The 22,596-nt window shown below is 34.7% G+C and overlaps 2 protein-coding genes across 3 annotated transcripts; one reads left to right on the top strand and one right to left on the bottom strand.

Annotated features, from left to right (window-relative positions):
• Nucleotides 1–62: 62 nt before the first annotated feature.
• LOC107499726 (spectrin alpha chain, erythrocytic 1-like) lies at nt 63–13,879 on the top strand. 2 transcript variants are annotated; one of them, XM_016124195.2, is made up of 6 exons: nt 63–225; nt 2,221–2,297; nt 4,205–4,412; nt 10,411–10,598; nt 12,769–12,913; nt 13,569–13,879. In XM_016124195.2, exons 4-6 carry the CDS (start codon nt 10,435–10,437, stop codon nt 13,572–13,574), a joined length of 315 nt encoding a protein of 104 aa, XP_015979681.1. In that variant the 5' UTR covers nt 63–225; nt 2,221–2,297; nt 4,205–4,412; nt 10,411–10,434; the 3' UTR covers nt 13,575–13,879. The 2 variants fall into 2 exon arrangements, with proteins under 2 accessions (XP_015979681.1, XP_015979682.1); XM_016124196.2 differs by lacking the exon at nt 2,221–2,297.
• Nucleotides 13,880–18,574: 4,695 nt separating this feature from the next.
• LOC107499716 (olfactory receptor 10Z1) lies at nt 18,575–19,516 on the bottom strand. Its single transcript, XM_036235195.1, has one exon. The coding sequence runs from the start codon at nt 19,514–19,516 to the stop codon at nt 18,575–18,577; it is 942 nt and encodes a 313-aa protein (XP_036091088.1).
• Nucleotides 19,517–22,596: the final 3,080 nt, after the last annotated feature.

Genomic DNA, 22,596 nt, shown 5'->3' with positions numbered 1-22,596 from the left:
GTGGTTGCCTTGTGATATTGTGCCATTTGGCTCTACTCCCACTTCTTACTAGTTTCCTCTTATCCTGATTAGGGCTTACTGCCCTGCTGTAGAGGGCTTCGGTTGAAAAAGTCTCTAGAATACTTGCAATTAATGGTGAATGCTGAGGAGGAGGAAACCTGGATCAGTGAAAAGAAAGCAATAGATGCCCAAGCGGATTCTGGAGATACATTGGCTGCTACTCAGGTGAGAAATAGGCTGAATGGATCAATTGTCTTCTCTTTACTATGAATCTCTTTTTGAGTAATCAATGTTTTCAGCTTTAAAATTAAAAGAAGACATTTGGATCAGTTCTTAGTATAGAATGTACTTGATACTTAATATTTTTATGGTAGATGCAGTGTTTCATAAAATTATATAAATTTCAATATGGATAAGTCCTGTGCCTTATTCTAAAATCCAGAAAACCTTAGGATCACATGGTAAGTTAGAAACAATGTCGCTTATATGCCTTTGACTCTTTTTCTAGCAGGTTAGCCCTTTTTTGGCAAGTGAGGAGTTTGGGGAAACGAATTCAGTAGAGCAATGGAGGAAGAAGAGGACATTCATCATTCTGTCAATTTAGCTGAATCATTGGTGGTGAAAGGCATTACAGAGGATCAAGTGGGAATGTGGGTGGGATAGGTTGTCCAGATGTTTTGATCCACACTAATTCATTTTGAATAATAACTTTGCTGTCAATAAGGACTGAAAGCAAAATGTGTGTGCTCAAGGAGAAGGCATCCTGAGTCAAGTGAGAGGCTCCAGGGCTTCCAGGTCAAATTTTCATTTTCAAAAGGATTGGCCCAAATATAGACTTGAGAGCAGTGCTGAAACCATATATAGACTTCTAATAGTGTCTTCTAAGCTGCCTTCTCCTTCTTATTGTTGTTATTAGCAAATAATTATCTATTTAGGTGCTTTTCTCTGGAAATTCTTATTTCAAGTTCTTATAAGTACATCTTGAAAATTTCTTTAAAAGCTTCATTGAAATTCTTACTCTTAACCTACGCATAATATTGCACTTATGAGGACATATAAATGACTTACTTTGGTCAAAAAGTATTGTAAGAATGTGAATAAATTTTTTTGTAAGCTTCTAGGGAGAATTACATGGAGACCTCTTTGTAATCTGACAGTCACTCTTTTGTTTAAATGCTTCTTTTTACAAAAGCTTCAATGATCGAAGTGCTGTAGAAAGAACCTTAAATGGAGATGACTTCATATCTACTAGATATTTTCACTAAGAAGATCACATCTATATGGATAAACATGAAAATATTATCCAAATGCTGGGGTGGAAATAACCCCCTGAGATAAATAATAGATAAATAATAGAATAAATTCACTAGACCTACAGGAGAACAGTTTATATATTTAGAATGAGGAAAATAGGAGCTTTTCAATAGTACTAAAGAATTCACATTCCTGGCCTTGGTCTCGCTCCTCTTTTAAACCTTGGCATTGCAAGAGGAAAATCAGCACAAGGAGATTTCTGTTAAGATAGAGGCTCTGAATGAAAACACACCTCCTCTGGCCAAGGCGATAGCAGCTTGGAAGTTTCAAATTGAAGATAATTCAGCAGTTCAGCTGGAAGGCTGATGTGGCAGAGGCCTGAATAGATATGATATATAAAGGCTAGAGTCTTTGGGTTTGAGAAATGTTGATAAATTCCATTTATAGAACGGTTTCTGGGCTTTCTCACTTATCTTACAAAAAGAAATTCTCCCTTCATCACACATCCCTAGCCTTTTGTGACACAATTACAATTACACTCACATGTGTGCAAACACATACACACATGTGCACATAGAAACATGCTGAGAGGGCAACTAAATACCTTTATTCCAGAGAAACTTTTTGGGAATTGGCAATTTCACACATGATATTCAGAGAGATAGAGCCATGGCAAAACCTTCTAGGAAATTTATTTATTTTCTTATAATTTATGTCTAACATACAATTTTTCTTTTTTCTATGAAACATTCAGAAGTCCTTTTGGTCCTAGATCTTGTTCAGTCAGTTTTATCCTGCATATGTCTAGCAAAGCAATCCATTAGTCTCCACTGTTCTTATATTCCAACTCACTTTGAGACTTAGGAGGCTCTCTTGTGACCTATAGGATAAATTCCTTTTCTCCTTACTAAGTCCGATACAGGACCAGCTACCTTTCTCACATTATTAATTATCTTTACTTTTTAGCTGAAAAAGACACAAGTCTGAATACCAATGGCTATGGCACAGACCTTGCTGCATTCCTCACTTTCTTGGCAAAGCAGGTGAGAGAAAGATTGTTAATAATTGGTAATAGTCAGCAGGGTCCAAGACTAATATCACACAGAAGCTGAACACATAAGATTTTTTCACCCCTAAATTTTGTGATCTTATTGTCTATAGGACTTAAAATATTGTTTCTGTTTTCCTTCCTGGTATTGATTATTAGGCAATTTTCTCTCCTCTCTTCTTCTCCCCACTCTCTCTCACCAGTCTTGCAATAGGTGTTCATTATTTTTATTAGAGAACCAGCTTTTGGCTTTCTAATTTTTTCTGTGTCATACCATTTGTATCCCAACCTTGGCTTCCAGTTCTTGTAACTATTTTTTTAGATTTCACATATAAGTGATTTCATATAGTGTTTGTCTTTCTCTCTAACTTATTTTACTTAGCATAATACACTCAAGATTCGTCCAAATTGTTGCAATATGGGAGAATCTCCTCTTTCTCATGCTTAATAAGAATGCTTCATGCTTAATACAAATATTTCCTTGTATGTATGTATCTATCTTTTGCATCTTTTTTATCTATTCATTTATTGATGGACACAGGCTGTTTCCATATTATAGCTATTATGAATAATGTTGCAATAAATATAGAAGTCAGTGTCTTTTATTTTAGATGTGTCTTAATATTTTAGATGTGTCTTAATAAATAATGAATAGTGAGTATTGCTTCATTTATCTAATTTGATTATTTTATTGGAATAGCAATTCCATTTACATTTAACTAACTAATTCATAAGTTTTGAGTTAAAACTTTAATTTAATATCTGCCATCCCCCACCCAACCTCTATTTTTTGGCCAGAGATTGAAATGATTTAAGGCATAGCTTCAGTTTTTTTGAAAGCTAATCTTTTCCAGTTTTCTCTTATACCTGGGGCCTTTCAAAGGTTCAACTAAATCTCATTCACTAGGGTCACTTCTAATTGGTGTGGACTGAACTAAGCACTGTGTGACTACAGAAAACTTTGATTATCATTTTAGATCGTTAACTACTGTTTTCTGCTTGGCTTCTAGGACTTGTATCCTATACAATTTAGGAACCTATAAATGCCTTGAGGGGAAAATATAAATAGAATATTGAACCTACACTTCTGCAGTTCCTTTTTCATGGCTTCTTAAATCTTGGGTGCCTCAGTTTACCAGAATTTCCATTTTTGTCTCTTTAGCTCCATGAGATTTTCAAAATCTCTGATTGGCTGTTTTCTGCTGTTACGTTGTACAGTTTATACTTCAAAAAGAAAAGTAACAGAGAATATTACTTCTACTCTACTACTATTCCCTCATCTATGAAATTTTGATGCCTTGAGTTATAGCTACCTGAGTTGCATTGTGATCTTTTTCACATGGCTGATTTTTTTGTAGTATTAGTCAACAGTTAATTTGTTCTCAAAGAAAGAATAGGTTAAATACAAGCCACACTGTTAAAGCTAGAAGTGGAACATCCTTAATCTGATAACAACATTTTAATAAAAATATCAATTGTATAACTAGCATCTGTAGGAGGTCTTTTGTTGGTTTGTGTACTTTCAAGATCTCTAGTAGTGCACTGCTACTAATGAGAACTCAAAATCTAATAAGTGACATAAAAGTGTCCAAGAAAAGATGTGAGCTATATGAAGGATTTAGTTCAATTTAGGAAATTCAAAATATCATATTATGTTCCAATATTTCCTTAATATTAATAATCCACCTAACCTAAAATCTAATTATAAAACATATGTCCACTGAAACTTAACAATGATTCAAATCCTGAATATTCACTTAATCTCCAAGTCATATTTCTTTTTCTTTTGTCATCATTCTCTTTCCTAGCACTTATCTTATATCTGATAAAAATCCGGTGGAACCCAGGTGTGAATAACCTCTTGGAATGTATATTATTTATCTATTTACTGCTTCTCTATAGGTCTTTCTCAGGACCACTGGATGTCAGTATGCAGAGTTTCCAGCAAGAGAGATTGTCAAAGATAACAGATCTAAAGTTATCTTTAACTAGTGGCTTCTCAGCACAGCCAGACCAAAGCCATTGAGGAGCATCCTACTACCCTGCTGAAGCACTGAGATCAGCTCCTGGAAGCCTCTGCAGCCCAGAGAAACGGATACCCTTACAGAAGGTAAATTTCAAAAAAAAAAAATTGGTGAACCATAATAAGGCCTTGATTATCTGTATATTTACTAAGCCCTATTTGGATAATCTATAGACATTTGAGTATTTTGAGAAGGATCAGGAAGACATTCTTATTGAGCTAGAAGTTATTCAACTTTATAGACTGACAGGACATTTTTTTAAGTTGATTTGTCAATTATCCCGCTGACTTGATATGAAAGCCAAGTACATGTAATGTAAGAGCCAGGTGAAACAAAGGATGTAAGATCATACTATATGGAAAACCTAACACTGACAGGAAAAAGGTCATCCTTATGCTTTTTTCTAACTTGAATAAAAGGATAACTAAACAAGTAAAACTGTGTTCTCATCTTTCTTAGCCTAGAGACTTTATGTTTGTCATTTAACATCTCTGACCCCTGATTCCTTCATTTGTGAAATTTTACCACTATCCCCTGCTGTTCTGTGTTATTACTGTTAAAAGAAATAATGGATCTGAAAATGCATTTTGGACAACTAAGTTGTATATGGATATATGTAGTTAAAATGTTTTTTTTTTCTAGTGGTAACCACCACTAGAAACATCTAAAGTATTAGATGTTGATCATAAAAAAAATCAATAATGAAAGGAAGTCATGATGAGCAGTGAAGTTATTGAGGATTCCTATACCATAACAAGTATTTTATCTGACAACAAGTTAAAATAGAGAGTTAGGGGAATTGGAAAACAATCATAGAAATAAAAGTCACTTAGTCTGCACCCTTAGTTAATTTCTACACTATTGTAGGACATGAGACCTAATTTTAGGTGAAGAATTAAATCAATTAATGGGTAACTTTAAAAGTATACAAAATATATGTATAAAAATACTTCACAGTCTGATTGTATTATATTACTTTCTTATTATAAAATCTTTGTAAAAAAAAGTTAGTTGATCTTTAGTATTATGAAAATAATATGAAGTACTTTATGTTTTCTATGTTCTGTCTTTATAGAGTCCATATTAGTTTTCTCTGTGTTGATCTATTTTATCATATAAATTGCTGAAATGAGTACAGAGAAAATGTAATAGTGCACAACATTATAATCTCCCTTCCACTGGGCAAATTATTTACTCTTTAATCTTTATGTTTGAGGATGAAAACTCATTTATGTAACATAAATCTCCTTGGAGTATAGTCTAGCTGACCCAAAATCTACGATACATTTAAAATCTAAAAACATTTTTGATTATCTATTGTTTGTAACAATCCACGTTATTTCTGACATTCAAAAATCCAGTCATTCAGAATATATGGATAACTCTAGAGAATATTGCAGAAATAAGAACACGGTTTGGAGAGAAGAAAATATTTTAAGCAGTGGCTTCAGGCAAGAGATAAGCCTTAAACATGGTTTAGAAGAAAGATATGAAAATAACTCAGTATAGACAGATATCAGAGAGGTGTGATCTGCAGAAGTACAGAGGAAAGAGGAGGTGGACAAAGGATGGGATAGAGTTGCCTATCTAACAAACAATTTGTTCATTTAGCCATTTTTTTATTCATATATTTAACACCTATTCTTACATGTTTACTATGTGCCAAGTAAAATTGAAACATGAACTTCAGTATAAGAAATCATGAAATCTTATCATTGAAAACAACCTTCATCATTCTTGGAATCTTAGAGCTAAAATAATTCTAGAAGTCATTCAATCGTCTCATTTGTAGATGACGGAAAACTTGACCAGTTGCATCCAAAGAGAAAATATTTGGATCAGGGCTAATACTTGAACTCACATGTCCATCCACTTAATTATATCATTCCCATTGGTTTTAGTTCTGCCCAGTTAGAGTGTTGGCCCTGCAAATATTTAAAGGCAGTTATTATTTTTTATCCTCAATCTTCTCTTCAGTATTTTCTTCTTCTCATCCTAATGGGCAAGATGAAGGTATCTTTTTCTTTCTCTGGAGGCTGAGGAACTATTCAGGAAATTTGCACACAAGGCTTCAGCTTTCAACCACTGGCGTGAAAATGTACAGGAAGACTATTGAATGAGATCTGTCAGCTGCAGAAGGACCATGAGGCCTTCTTGGCCTCCTTGGCCAGGACCCAAGACTTCAATTATTTACTAGAGCTAGACAACAAATTAAGACCTTAATTGTGTCCTCCAGCCCTTCTACTTGGTTAATAATGGAGGTGCCAGAAAGAATCTGGAAGCACTTGCCTGATCTCATCAAGGTCGCTTGAGGCACAGCCGAGACTTACCTTGGCTATAGTGGTCATAATCATTTAGATCATTATCCAAGTTGGGGAACTTTCGAGAAAAAAAATCATTAATTAGAAAAGCAGTCATAAACTGGAAGTCTAAGAAAAATTTTGATTTCATTATACGTATAGCACTATGACCCATAGTTTGGATGGTTTCCTGCTTCTGGATATTGAGCAATGATTTGGAAAAGCAAACATAAGTTAGAAGAAGAGGCTCTAAAAATGAATTATAAAAAATTCATGATATATATATATATATATATATATATACACACACACACACACACACACACATATATCTGTATAGCCTATATATTTCCCTAGCCAAGTCATTCTCTATTTTATACACTCCTCTAAATTATTTTTTAATATATTTATATTTATTTTTTGTCTACAATTATGTTCATTATATAAAGCTATGAGAAGTTCTTAAAAGTTTAAAAGAGTAAAATTTCATCATAAAATCACCAATTTTAGATGGCAACTCTTATGACTACCTTTCCCTTTAAGGCTGATTTTAAATAAAATTTCACCTGGAAAAAAAAGGAGAAGGGGAAGTATTTGCCTTTATTACTTGACTACTTGTTTTTGGACTTGGTCTTTGAGACATCTGTAAGTACTTATGGGAAGTGACATGAACTTTATTCGCCTTTTGGAAATGAGAAGAGGTGGACTGGAAGAATTATGAGCACATAGGTACACACCTCTTAAAGATAGGCTAGATTTGGGAAAGTTAAGATGTATAGCTGAACCTGGAAACCAGTTATTTTGCTGCAAAGATAAGTCCTCAATGTGCATTGCACTCTCTGTGATTTGAGGTTTTAGGAATGGGAGCAGGAGCTGCAAAAGGAGGAGTCAAGACAGGTCAAGAACTTTGAGTTGTACCAGGAGTTTGAACAGAATGCCAGTGCCTTCTTTTAATGGATCTTGGAGATTAGATGTGCTCTGCTACCTCAAAACTTATGATCTCTATGCCACATACTCTACTTTACATAAAGATGATGTATATATATGAGGGGAGGATGAGAGACTCCTAAAGTATGTATGCTGTCCTAAAATAGCCATATTTTATTTGTATTTTATACTTGCAATTGATTGCTTTTTGAATCAGTCCTTACGAAATTTTTGCTTCCTATTGTGTACCCTTCAGTATTCTCTTCTTAATACTCTGACTTTTTTTCCTGTTGTCCATAATTACAGTCCAAAAAATAATAATAGTTCCTTATGTTTCCATACCATATTGCATTTTATAAATAACTTCTATATCCATTGCCTCACTTAACTTTTAGGACAACCTTAAAAAGTGTACAGAGTGGATCTTATTACCTCTGTCTCTAAGTATGAAAAGAAGGTCAGTAGATAAATTGACTTTCTCAAGATCATATTTGTATTCATTGACACAAGCAGAAGCAGAGCATCCTGTGAACAGCAAATATGAAGCTCTTATGTTGCCTGACTGCTAAAGCTGTGATGAGAATCAGTGACATATCTTCTGGGGCAAATAACCCAGAAAAGAAGAGATTTAGAAGGTGTAATACATTAGAATAAATGGCCTACCTTGGTAGACTGTATCCAGTAGATGACTCAGAATTATGAAGTTTTGAGAATTAAAGTGGTAGTTTAGGTGATACCCATAATATATACTGTTTCTACACACCACTGACAGGAATAAATCAGACAACGAACAAAAAAAATCCTGTATCATGGCTAAAATACAACTGACAGAAGGAAGAATAAATATAACTCATTCTCTTCTGCCTCTTATTTTGGTACTTCTCCCTGGCAGCATATCACCTGACACTGTGTTCTTCATCCTATAGGAAGGAACTGCATGAAAGACTAAGCTTTTCAGTATGGGAGGGACTTTGGGAACAATGAATGGAATGTGTTTATATGTTTTACCTACAAAAGATTTAAAATGTTCCATAAATATGAAGAAAAAAGATCATTAAAGTAACCCATTTAACATATAATTTCCCTTTTTTCGTTTCCAATTCCTGTTCCGGACCTCCATGTACAGGGCTTATTTTCTGGATGGGTCAGTATTTTATGCTATTGTGTTTGTTTTGTTACAACATTCTGGAATATTTAGCTAAGGAAGCCTTAGCACTGAGGCATTTGCATCCCATCTCAATCTGATGGTACCTAAATGAAAATGTGAAGTGAGAAGGAGAAGCCTAATATATATATATATATATATATATATATATATATATATATATATATATATATATATATATATATATATATATATATAATTCTGGCGCCACACCCCACTAGATGTCTTGTCTACATTAAGTTAAGTGTATGTTTGAAAATAAGAACTGAAAGAGAGGTCTGGAGTCTTTCTCATAGGCAGAGAAATATCTGTCTGGGAAGGTTGTCAATAGACAGAAGGCTTGGTTGGTTTCATGAAAATTTGGAGTCATGAAAATTTATTACAAAGAAGTCATATAACTTGGAAGAAGTAGCAGTAGTATGGGCTTTGAGTTTGTCTGTCTGTGTAAAATATTGACCTTTGATATTATAAGTAGTGTTTTCCTCTAGTTCTTAACTAGATCTTCACTCAAAAAAAAACAGGAACTCCAGAATCCCAGTTGAAAGCAAATAAAGTAATGTTTATTCATTAGCTAAGAATATATCCAGAAGTACAAGGAATGCAAGAAAAAAAATGCTTAAAGGAAATTCTTAAATAAATAGTTGTAGGTAAATTCCCTAGCCTTAAAGTCAAGATCCTAGGGCTCTGGTGCCAACCCTGCCAAAACTTCGTATTCTAACCATTTTCCACAACTTCATGGAAATCAAATTGCTTAAATCTCTAAAATTCAATTTTCCTATCTATGCAATGGAGTTAATAATACCTACATTATAATGTTATTATACTGATTAAGTAAGAGAGCAAATGAAAAAGCTCCCAGTCTACAACCTAGAATATTGATGAACTTGTTATTATTTGATAGTAACAATTATTTGATAATACAATTGAGTCTAGATGATCTCTTAACAATTGAGTGAAGCTATGGGCTACAGTGGTGTTTCTTAATCTTATTTTCAAAAAATTAATCAATTAAACATAATTTCTTCTTAATGAGAGAAAATACTAAAGAATAAGATATTGTCAGGTAGGATTGATCTTTTCAGAGCTCCAAAGCATTGTAATATCTAATGTTTGTTTGTTTGTTTGTTTGCCAACTTCCATCATCAGAACCAATTCACTACACTTCTTTTTAGGGAAAAATATTTCCTGTTGGAGAAAATATAATCTAGATACAGAAATTTGGCATATAATGTTTCCAAATGACAAGAATGTTCTGTGTCAATCTCAAGCTGGTGAAAGAGGACCAAGAGTGAACACTGTAGAGCTTACGTAGGCCTTAGCGCTCAACCACAATCAATAGTGCAGATAATTCAGGATGAAAATCACTGGGAGTTGATGATTCATGGATCTTTTAAATTTTGCCCTTTTCTATTTGTAATACATAACTACTAACTCTTTGATTTATATATTACAGATTTTCAGAATGACATAGGTCATATCATTTAAGCTTTCTACAACTTTATAAGTGAGAAATATAGAAATGAAATGGTCATGCTGAGGGGTTCATTTCTCATGGATTACAGGAATATCTCTGAAAATAACTGAAAAGGAGAAATTAGGGGAAACTAAAACATTAGTTTCTTATCTTATCTTTACTCTCATCCCTAGGTTGGAAATGATGCCTTGTATAACTGTCTCTCTTCTTTTTTCCAGAGGAAGCAGAAGAAGATACAGGTGATGAAACATCAGTTGGCTAAGATTGAGGACCTGAGAGACAACTTAAAAGAAGCTCTGATCCAGGACATTAAATACAACACCATCAGGCTGGCCCAGCAGTGGGACCAGCTCTACCAGCTGGACATGCAAATGCAACACAACCTGGAACAACAGATACAAGCCAAGTACTGAGAACCTATGGCCAGAGCTAGGACAGGGTGTGGGTGGTATTAGGTCTTAGAAACTTAACTCTGAGGGTTAGAGTTTGGGGTGATAGATAAAAGAGCTGCTTCAGAGATAGTATGCTCATCATCTTCAGAAACAATAGTCTCTCTGTTTACTTCCCCATGGAATAACTATGTCACTTTATTCTATTATGAAATAGAAGACAGTATTCTCATCACCCTGACTCTACTTATCACCCAATTCTCAGTCCCTTCACCATCTTATGTAATCTCTTCAGAATGCATTCCCTTTAGTAAAATGTCCTCTAGAATGTAAGACATAGTCAAGATATAGAACAGAGAAAGCAGAATTCATTTTTCTAGAGAAATTAATTGTATTAAAGAAGATTTAGGTCTCCATAGCTTTTGGGCAGTGTTATTACCTAGATGAGAGATTGGCAAATTTTTCTGTAAAGACTCCAATAATAAACATTTTAGATTGTGTGATACATATAGTTTCTGTTATAACTACTCATTTCTGCTGCTACAGAGAGAAAAAAGCTACTGATAATTGATAAATGAATGAGCATGGACACATGCCAATAAAACTTTATTTATGGGTATTTAAATTTGAATTTTGTTTAATTTTTATATTGAATTATTTTTCTTTTGATTATTTTCATCCATGTAAAAATGTAAAATACATTTTTAGCTCATTAATTGCACACTGGATTTGGCCCATGAAGCATGGTTTGTCAACCTCTAAACTAAAGGACATAATTAGCATAATGCTCACTAAAGTGCCTATCTATTTCACGTGGCATATCTTCTCCTTTTCTCTGTTTTATTAAAAGTTTAATTAATTTTTTTTCCTTTCAGAGACACCATAGGTGTGAGTGAGGAGACACTAAAGGAGTTTAGCACTACCTATAAGTGACTATAACTTTGTAGTGGATTGGCTTCCTGTTTTTCAGTCCCTTCACAATGAATCTCCAGATAACATTCTCTTTTTCCTCCAGTGTGGCTTGGTAGAATCTTAAATGAAGATCTTGTTATGTTATTTAGCTTCAAGTTGTAGCTTATAATATGTCTGAGATTTCTGGACTTTAGAAAAATATGTTTCTTCTGTGTTCAATATTTTATGTTTTTTTCTCTATTCATGAGATTTTTTTTAAAAATGTAGAAACATAGGCAAGCTCTCCACTTAATGTTAATAAAGCCCCAGTTGATGCGATAAGAACAGTTCCTTTCTATTATAATCTAGTTCTCTATTAAAGTTGATAAATGTGTTTATTCTTCAGACACTTTGATGAGAATTTGACAGGATTCTTGAGTCACAAAGATTTTTGGTCCTGTTTTAGAGACTCAATTACCACTTGTCCATGGTGGAGGAGGGTGAACCTGAGCCCAAGTTTGAGAAATTTCTGGATGCCGTCAACCCAGGAAGGTGGATGGAAGACTAAGGGCCAGACCAGAATAGAAAATGGGGCTTGGACTGAAAAACACAGAGAATAAAATGATTCATAAGACATAAAATTAACTCCTCTTAGGAACAGAAAGATACAGACTACCATAAATGAATTGGATAGCTTCTGGTGTCCTTTTAGGATTATTTCAGAAGTTTGTGGTACCAACTCCAACTCAGGCATGAACTATGCAATTTGGTAAATTTGTGGTTTATGTTTGACATAGGGATTCTAGTTAATTCTTAGAATGGAACCTGAGAGAAGAGTCTGTTCATGTGTGTAAAGTCCTAAGAAGAGGATGAATAACTCATGGAGTGGGGTTATTTTATGCATAGGAGAGTGGAACAGAGTCATAGTGGTATCACATTATTGTTAGGGACTAACTCTTTCTAAAATCAAGACCAGAGAAGACAGGAAATAGAGATCTTCAGCTTAACTTGAAGTACATAGATATTAGTGCTGATGGAAAATTCCCAAATTCTGTGTAATGTATCAGGCCAAAAGACCCACATGGAAACAGAGGCTGGAACTTAGAAAACTGTTTATTTGGCTACAAGGGAATGAGGAGGTGGGTCAAATAGAGAACGTAGTCTCAGAGATCTGATTTGGAAGAGCTACTTGGAAAACGTGGCTTTCTTCTGTCTCTGAGATAGTTAGTAGAATGAGAAAGGGGCCTGCCTTTTTTGTGTTTAAAGGGTACAATGACTGATTTATTTCTCTCACAGAAAGAGCTATCTTTCACTGAAATACTCTACCTCATTCCTGATTGACAAGGAGTCAGAGAAGATCAAGTCCATCGATGAAATAGAGAATACTTTTCAAGACCTGGCAGCGGGCAAGGCCTATATTACCAAAAAGGACACGAAGCAGGTCAGATTCCAATTACATCTACTTTCATTATGCTCTTATCATAATTTAGATTTTGCTCATCTCAGGCCTGGTTGCCTACTATAGACAACTACCCTTCCACCACTTTTTCTCCCCCTCAGATATCACCTCACTCTAGATATCACTTGCTTTTATCATCATTTCAAATTGTGATCAAAACCTGCAGTCAAGCTGTAACAACTATCAAGGCCAATCTGAAACCTGAAACTCAGTTTGCAAGGAAATTTATTATCCCACTGTTATAGGTATAGGATAAATAAAATTTCCTATTTGAAATGGGATTCTTCAGGTAAAAACTGAGATGAAGAGATTAGTTGGTCAAATTTGAAGGGCAAAGGGTGTCAAGTATGTGGTGACAGAAGAAAACTTAACTTTGGGGTGGTGAACACACTGCAATATACATATGATGTATTATTGACCTATACACTTGAAACCTATGTAATTTTGTTAACTGGAGTCACCCCAATAAATATTATTTTTAAAAAGTATGGATTTATAAGATAAGTATGTGATATGAGCAGGATTGGCTTTTTTTTCTAAAGTTCTTTCACTCCCTGGATTTACAGCATATTGGAAGCCCCAAGGAACCAGCTATTTTGAATTCTTATAACTGTATCTCTTTGTTTTTATGTTTCAGGGATGAACCCCAGAACAAGTGTCATTCTGTGCCTCACATATGCACAGTATTTAGACCCACAGGGCTGGCTATGACTATGATGGCTTCGCCAGTTCCTACTTTGGCAACCGATAAGAAGTTTTTCCTGGATCATATAAAATCTTAGTGTGAAGGAAAGTGTTGGGGGATGGAGGAGACTGGCAAAAACAGAGGGCGGGAAGTTAGTACTCTGTGTGTGTTTGTGTTTATTACATTTACTGCAGAACCTAAAAAAAATCTCAAGCTTGAGAAATATGTCATTAATAGGATTAGAGGAGAGGATATTTTTTTATTTGTTGGGTACTACATATCTTTATTATTGTTTTTTTCTGGTTAAAAAATAAAGTATTTTACTTTAAAAATGTTTAAGTGTTTTTCATATGGCAATATGAAGTAAAATGTTACTGACTCAGTTGGACTTCTATACTTCTGAAAATTTTTCTATTATCTAAATATTAACAGATAATTACACGGTTAAAAAAGGGCCATGCTAGAGTAGATAAATAAGATCCAAGATGATTTACAAACAATTTCCTTTAAGCTTTGGAATGTATTTAAATTCTTGCATTTGAACATGAAGATATTCAAGTCTGAGGAACCCCAGTATTTTAGTCTGTAAAATGAAACCACACAGAAAAGACCAGTATAGCACTTATTTTCTTCTTCATCTGTCCTTTTCATACTTCCCCACTAGAATAATGCTATTGCTCTCAGAATGGCAAAATTTCATCATGACAGGACTTCCTTTTGTCCTCCAAGTCCACAAATTCCCTCTTAAAAAGAATATTTGTTTTGATTTACTTCCATCTTCTATTGGCGTAAAAGTCAGTAGAATTGTTATAAAATTAAGAATTAAGAAAACAAAAAGCAAGAAAAGGTCATGTAATCTGCAAAGAATTTTCAGCCAGTTTTAGTCTTATCAGGTTAAAATGTTGACATTATGTTCTTACTTGTAAAAGTTGATAGTGTCATTTGCTGATGAAGATTCTTAGGTCATTTATTTGGCTTGTGTGAAACTTCTAGTATCCTGCACAAACAGTCTCCACCTCCTCATCTATGTATATTACAACTTGATTACCGCTTTAAGCCTTATTCTCATCCTCTATATAGAAATTAGTTCTCCCTCTTGTCACAAAAGTCATTTAAAAGAATTTTGGTTAAAACTAAAAAGCTATTTTTGTTGCTGACAATGTATAAATGTTTTTACTGATTTTTGCTTAAACAGTTGGATACTATGGAATACAACAATGGGGCAAAGGGTCAAAGAAGTAAAATTAGTAGTTGATAGATGGTCACAGGAATGGGGAGCACAGCATAGGGAATGAAGTTAGCATTAATGTATTGGTTAGGTAGAGAGCCAGAGGAGAAAAAGGGCAATTAAAGGATTGTTTTTTAAGCTATATAAATGTCTAATCAATGTACTGTATACTTGAAACTAATAAAATAAAATTTTAAAAAGGTATTTGAAAAACATGTCCACAAATGTCTAAACTATTCAATTATGAGTTACCAAAAATAGTTACAATTGAAAAAAAAAAAAAAGCAAAGTCCAATAGTCCATCAGAAATCAGTATCATTTGTGGCTTGTAATAATTAAAAGTATAGGTGAGTATTGTTTCATTCTCTTCCCAATGACTGCCAAGCATCTGCAAGGCCTAAATCAGATTATTAGACATGCAATGAGTCAAGAAATGCTCTTTAAGGCAAGGAATCATTAAAAGTGTCTTATACGAGAGATTAAGTAATATAGAGACTAGAGAAAATACAGATCTGAAGCATTTTCTCTGGCACTGTCAGAGTTATATACAGTTCCTTCTGAAATCAGATTCTAGTCACCTATGCACTCAAGAAAAAATGATTATATAGGACTCAATATACATAATTTATTTGGGGACTATAAATATTTAACTTATAATATTATTACAGAACTTGTATCAAATTTCCCTCTTTATTTCACAGTTGAGTTTCTCCTAATTGATATTCATTCTTGACCTTCTATTCACTTACTTTAAATTGGAACCCCTGATTTATTCTTACGAATACAACCTATAGATTCGAGACTGCCTCTGAGCCTTAGCCATATGGTTATATCTATGATTTTTTTTTCTGGATTCCTAATACTTGGTTGGGTCTCCAAAACTCTTCTACTTCTAACAGAATACTCCATTTTATCTTTTATGGACCTGTTTGATGCCAAATATTTGCCTGGAAGTCATCTGATTTTTGTTTCCTATACCTCGGCCCATTTCCCAGTACTAAATTCTCTCAAATTTCTGGATCTAGGTTCATATTTCTACCTTCTCCAGTCAGACAAGGTGCCAGGTAACAGCACATTACTTTTCTTTGTCTAGTTTTATTATGAAATCTAAGATGCTAGACCCTGCTGGTTTTGGCATCCAAAAACATCAAGTAGGTAACAAATAGGAAGACCTAAAGTAATATTGTATAGAAATCCCAAATAATAATTAATATTTATATTGAGTGCTTCATGTATGGCAAGCTCCGATCTAAAGACTTTATATTAGTCTTCACTTAAAAGCCCTATAAAACAGATTTTGTTATTCCATTTGCAACTGAGAAAATAGAGGCACAGAAATGTTAAGAAATTTGTCATAGATCACACATTTAAAAACAATGACAGAACTAGGCTTTAAACTCCAGGGCCTATGGTCTTTATTGGCTCTCTACAAGACCATGAGTTGGGCATATATAGCCATGTTCATATCAAAGGAACCCGTGCTTCTGTGTGTGCATATGTGCATGTAACTGAAAGAATGATTTGCTCTTTTTAAGCACATTGTCACATTCTTAATCAAGGGGGGAAATTTGGATCACCTAGGGAAATTTTGTAAACTATTTCTGTCTGCCCCTACCCCAGATCAGTTGTGTCAAAGTCTATAGAGATGGCCCCTAGAAACATCTATGCTGAAAAATTTCCCCAAGTGATTTTTATATCCTTTCACATTTAAGACTACTGATTTTGGAATTTAGATGCACCTCTTAGTATGACTATGCAATTCTTGGAACATCTTTACCCACCTTTGCTGAGTGTGTATTTAGGGAATATTATGCTAGATTTACTGAATAGATTTTGGAAATAAATTTACTCAACTTTAGTGCAATGATGAAAATGATCCTAGAATACATGGCCTTATAGTGAAGAGGATCCTAGAGTACATGGTCTTTTCCTCTGAATTAGGCCCTTTCTGTCATCTGACTAACTTTCCTACTTCTTTACAATTTGTTCTCTGGGATCTTGTTTCCTTCCTATTAAATTTTATTTCCACCAAATTTTAACTAGGAAAAGTATTTCTTCCCCGAGAACATGGAAAAATATAAATTTTTATCTAAAAGTAATATCCTCTAAATATAAGTTCCTCACTATCTCTTGTCTTACCCCACTTCTAACTCAATGCTGAATTATGTGAATTTTACATTGTCAAAATACCTTATGATAATAAATTCCTTCAGTTTTCAATACCACTATCCATGTTCAGATCTCTTTGCCTTTCTTTAGTATGATGGCAATGTCTTCTCCCTACTAAGATCTATCATCCTCTCTGCTGCTAGAGTAATCTTCCTAAATCATGTTCCAGATGCTCAGAGTTTTACTGTGCCCTGTCTCCCATTGTGTAAAGCATCAAGTCTAAAGCAAGTTATTCAAACTACTGTTTTCAAAGACATCTTAACCAAAGATAACTTCTCAGCATCATTTGTGAGACATTTTTAGTTCCTCTGAACACTGAAACAGGCCCATAGTATCTTGTCATTGACACTTTAGTTATTCTATTCTCTCTTCTTAGAATATACTTTTCCTCAACTTATTCCATTCAAAACACACACATCTTTTAAAAAGCACATTTAAGTGCTACTTTAGACATGAAGCCTTTTCTGATATCCACCAAGAAAACCTCTCCAATAACTAAAGCCAGTATCAATCTGTTTAGCACATTATCAATAGTAGTAGCTGATATTTATTAGAAAATTATCATTATCCAGGCATTGTGTTAAACTCTTTATATGCATGTTCCTCTTTAGTGAGCAATGCAAAACTAAGAAGTTGTAACTATTTTACAGATGATGACATTGAAGCTGAGAAAGGTTAAATAAATTACCCAGAGTCACACAATAAATTTCAGAATCCATACTCAAATTCCTAACTGACAGTTGTGCAAACTAATTACACCTTTACTTATCCTTAAGAATATCTGGCACCATCAATGACATACTGTAGGTGAAAAATTAAAATAGGCATGATATAGGGTTCTTCAAGAAATTCTAAAATATACCATCCATGCTAAAGAGTGAATCAACTGAGGAACTCCTTGACACCCAAGATTATGAGGCCATCAAAGAGCAAGAGAAATTATCAAGGAAAATAGGAGATAAATATATTTTTCTGAACTAAAATCTACCTGAATAGCAGAGACAATAAAAAGGAAGAGAGCAAAGTAATAATGAGCCAGAGATAGAGAGAACATCACATAAAAAGATGAAAGACACCCTGTGGGAGAAAGAGAAAGTAACCTGCCTTTTCATTTACTAAAACCTTCAAACTGATATGACAAACTGGTATTCACTGAATTTCAGATCTTGGAAAAACATTATAGGTTGAATAGTCTAATTATGTAATAATTTTAGATCTCTGTAGGATCCCTGATAGGGTCTCAGCCAGCTCTGCTTTGAACTTGAGCAATTCCAACTTCCCTCATCTTGTTCAGATCAGTTAGAAAATTCTTAATTAATTAGGTTTTAGCAACCAGGGTTGGCATCATTTGGGCTGAAAGTAAGCATTTAGATTCTGAGCTCAATAAACAGAGCAGGAAGCCCAGCCTCTGTATCCACTTATAGCCCTGGGGTGAGGAGAAGTGCAGGAGGAGCTCTCCCAGGACAGCTTTGGTGTGAGACCCTGAAAATCTGGCTCATTGGCCCGGATTCCTGGCCTATGTCCAGCCTATGTGAAGGAGATAGTCCCATTAGGGTAGCCTTCATTCTTTACTGAGGAATCTTCCTTGGAAAGCTTTTCTCAGAGCTGTCTGCACAGCTCTATTCCTTAGACTATATACAATGGGGTTGAGGAGAGGGGTCACCACAGTATAAGTGACAGCAATAAGCTGATCTCGCTCAAGAGAATAATTGGCTTTGGGCCTTAAGTACATGAAGGAGGCGCAGCCATAGTGAACAATGACCACTGTGAGGTGTGAAGCACATGTGGAGAAGGTCTTTTTTTTCCCTTCAGTCGAGGGGATTCTAAGTATTGCTGCCAGGATGAAGGCATAGGAAATGGTGATAAAGAAAAAGGAGACCAGGAGGACCAGCAAGCTGAGGATGAGAATGCCCATCTCACTCAGGCCTGTATCCCCACAAGCCAGACTTAACACTGGTGGTGTATCACAAAAAAAGTGCTGGATCTCATGGGAGCTGCAGAATTGGAGGTGGAAAATAATCAATGTCATTCCCAGGCCAAAGAGATATCCACTCAGGAAGGAGATGCCAATGAGCTGGGCACAAAGGATAGGACTCATGTGGCTGGCATAGTGCAGTGGGGCACAGATGGCCACATATCTGTCATAGCCCATGACGGCCAGGAGAAAGCAATTGGTACAAGCCCACGAGGCAGAGAAGAACATCTGTGCAGCACAGCCCAGATAAGAGATGGCCTGGTCCCCCAGGACCAAGCCAGAGAGCATTCTGGGGATGATACCCAAGGTGTAGCATGTCTCAGAAAAAGATAGGAAAGAAAGAAAGAGGTACATTGGCATGTGAAGATGGCTATCCAGCCTGATGACTATAATAATGAAGATATTGCTGGTCAAGGTGACAAGATAGAGGGAGAGGAACAATGCAAAAAATAAGAGTTGCAGCTCCCCAAAGTTGGAGAAGCCCAGGAGGATAAAGCCCCTCCAGGAGGTCGCATTAGTCTGTCCCATTCTGAGTGACATCTTTGATAGGTTTTCTGATTCCTTCCACCTTGCCAGTAGATGCCTAGTTTCTTTAGAAGGCAGGATGTTGTGAATTATCATTTCTTTATACCTGTTGTAATCTGAAAATAAAGTTCTGTTTAGACAGCAACCAAACTTCAGACAGGCATTTGTTACATTAGATACACAGATTTATAGATCCATTCTCACATGCACTTATGTGTACACACACAAAGGTATACAAAATACACATGCATGCACACAGACGCATGTATGACTATACATATGTGGACACATAGATACATGCATGTCACTTACAAAACACTCACATCTAATTATGAACACATCACACATTTAAAACTGAGTTGCACATTCACCATTAATGACCATGTTCACAAATATATCAGTTGTGACTATACATTACAAATGCATATGTATTCAGATAGCACATAAACACATAAATATGTGCACTACACATATATTTATGCCAACATCAGGCATATATTGCCACAAAAGAATACACATTGCCAGTTAGAAATTGAGATGGGGTGCCTTAATGAAAGTTATTTTATAATCATGCAAGAAAGTTAAGAGGGTGAAAGGATTTTGGCTCAAAGTCACACAGAGGCAATCTAGAGAAGAAATGTCTTGAGTCCTAATCTAACATCATTTCCCTCAAACAACAATGACTCTTCTCAGATACTGCGAGACACTCACTAACATGAATACAGAATAAGAAACACATTACTCAGAAAATAATTTCTTGTGTCTATATCATTCCTTTACACATGAGTCTGTGCTGAACACTGAAGGAAGAATCAGGGCTCAGGGCAAGTTGTGTACCCTCAGCTCAAAGATCAGCCATCGGTCTGTACTATCTTTGAAAATTCTACTGTGAACTAAGGCATAGAATAGATTATGTATAGGAGGATTCTCCACTCACTCGAAGAGGTGTACAGTGAAGGCAAGTCTTGCTTTTTAGCAATCATGCACTAGACTGCCCCCCGGCATGCCTACCTGCAAGAGAAAGAACATGAGATCCATCTCAAAAACTCCTAATCTGAGCAAAGAGTAATGATCCCAAATGACACCAGGAAATCTCCTTTTATATCTCTACCCACAGGTGGTGAATTGTATCTGTTTCCTTTAAAACATCTCTCTCTGAGGGATCCCCAGTCCCAACGGGTGCTGTTTCAGGAAGCACAAGTAATTGTGCTTGTCATTAGATGAGACAATTCTTTTGGGAAAATCAAGAAAAGGAAATAAACAAAAAGGTGTTAGGTTCATAATTTAAACAATAATTTCTATATCTATTATGTGCTAAATATTATATTAATTATTTTCATATGATCTATTTTAAAACTTGCAACGACCTAGTAATAAAGTGATAATAGTTGCATTTTATAGAAAGGGAAACAGCCTTATAGGGGATCCAAAAGATAAATATGATGTGGAAATTAGTATAATCATTGGTTTTATAGCCATTTCCTTGTACTATTGTTTTGGGGTTTGTTTGTTTGTTTTAGTTTTTTTGTATACATCCTTGGTTGGATAAACAAAACTTTATTTATTTATTTTAATATATTTTTGTTTTTTAATTACAGTTGGCATACAATATTGTATTAGTTTCAGGAGTACAACTTGATTGGACATTTATGTAACTTACAAAGTAAACTTCGATAATTCTGGTACCCATCTGACACCATACATAGTTATTACAATACTAACGACTAGATTCCTTATGTTATACTTTACATCTCCATGACTATTTTGTAACTACAAAATTGTACTTTTTAATTCTTTTCATTTTTTCACCCAAACCCTTACCACACTTCCATCTGGCAACCATCAAAATGTTGTCTTATCTATGAGTTTGTTTCTGTTTTGTTTATTTTGTTCTTTAGATTCTACATGTAAGTGAACTGATTTGGCATTTGTCTTTCTCTGACTTACTCAGCACAGTACCCTCTAGGTCCATCCATGCTGTTGCCGATAACAAGATTTTTTTTATGGCTGAGTAATATTCCATTGTATATATGTGCCATATTTTTTTATTCACTTATCAATTGATGAACACTCACATTGCCACCATATCTTAGTTATAAATGCTGAACTAAACATGTGAAATCAATTGTCCATTTAAATAATATTTGGGCTCCTTCAAATAAATACCTAGAAGCGGGATTAATAGGTCTTTCTTTGTCTCTTATTATAATCTTTGTTTTAAAGTCTATTAGTATGGTATAATTATTCTTACCCAGCTTTTTTGTTTTTGTTTCTATTTTTATGAAATATTTTTTTCATCTTTTTAATTTCAGTCTGTGTCTGTTTTTTGAATTGAGTTTTTTGTAGGAAGCATATTTAAGGGTCTTGTTTTCTTATTCATTTAGCCACCCTATCTATTAATTAGAGCATTTAATTCATTGATACTTAAAGTAATTATTTATTTACATGTTATTATTGCCATTTATTCATATAGTCATATCTTTTATCTTTTTTCGTCTTCCTCTTAAAGAAGTTCTTCTAGCACTTCTTGTAATACTGATTAAGTAGTGATTAACTATTTTTGCTATTTCTTGTCTAGGAAGCTCTTTATTATTTAGAATTTTCAATTCTAAGTGAGAGCTTTGCTGGGTAGATTAATCTTGGTTGTAGTCCTTGCTTTTCATCACTTTGAATGTTTTCTGGCAATCCCTTCTGGCCTGCAAAGTTTCCGTTGTGAAATCAGCTGACAGTCTTATGGAAGCTCCCTTATAGGTAACTAATTGCTTTTCTCTTGCTGCTTTTAAGATTCTTTCCTTGTCTTTAAACTTTGGCATTTTAATTTTGATGTGTCTTGGAGTGGGCCTCTTTGGGTTTGTCTTGTTTGGAACTATCTGTGCTTGCCTGGCTTGTATGTCTATTTTCTTTGCCAGGACGAGGAAAGTTTTTTTTTATCATTTTATTTTTTTCACAAAGGTTTTCAAGTCCTTGGTCTCTCTCTCTCTTTTTTCCTGGTACCTCTATGATGTCAATGTTGGTAGACTTAATGTTGTCCCACAGGCCCCTTAAACTGTCCTCACATTTTTGGATTTATTTTTTCTTATATC

This window comes from Rousettus aegyptiacus, unplaced genomic scaffold (assembly GCF_014176215.1).
Source record: "Rousettus aegyptiacus isolate mRouAeg1 unplaced genomic scaffold, mRouAeg1.p scaffold_m13_p_17, whole genome shotgun sequence".
Classification (NCBI taxonomy): Eukaryota; Metazoa; Chordata; class Mammalia; order Chiroptera; family Pteropodidae; genus Rousettus; species Rousettus aegyptiacus.
The sequence above is the reverse complement of the archived record's forward strand: the minus strand, read 5'-3'. Positions and strand labels throughout refer to the sequence as shown.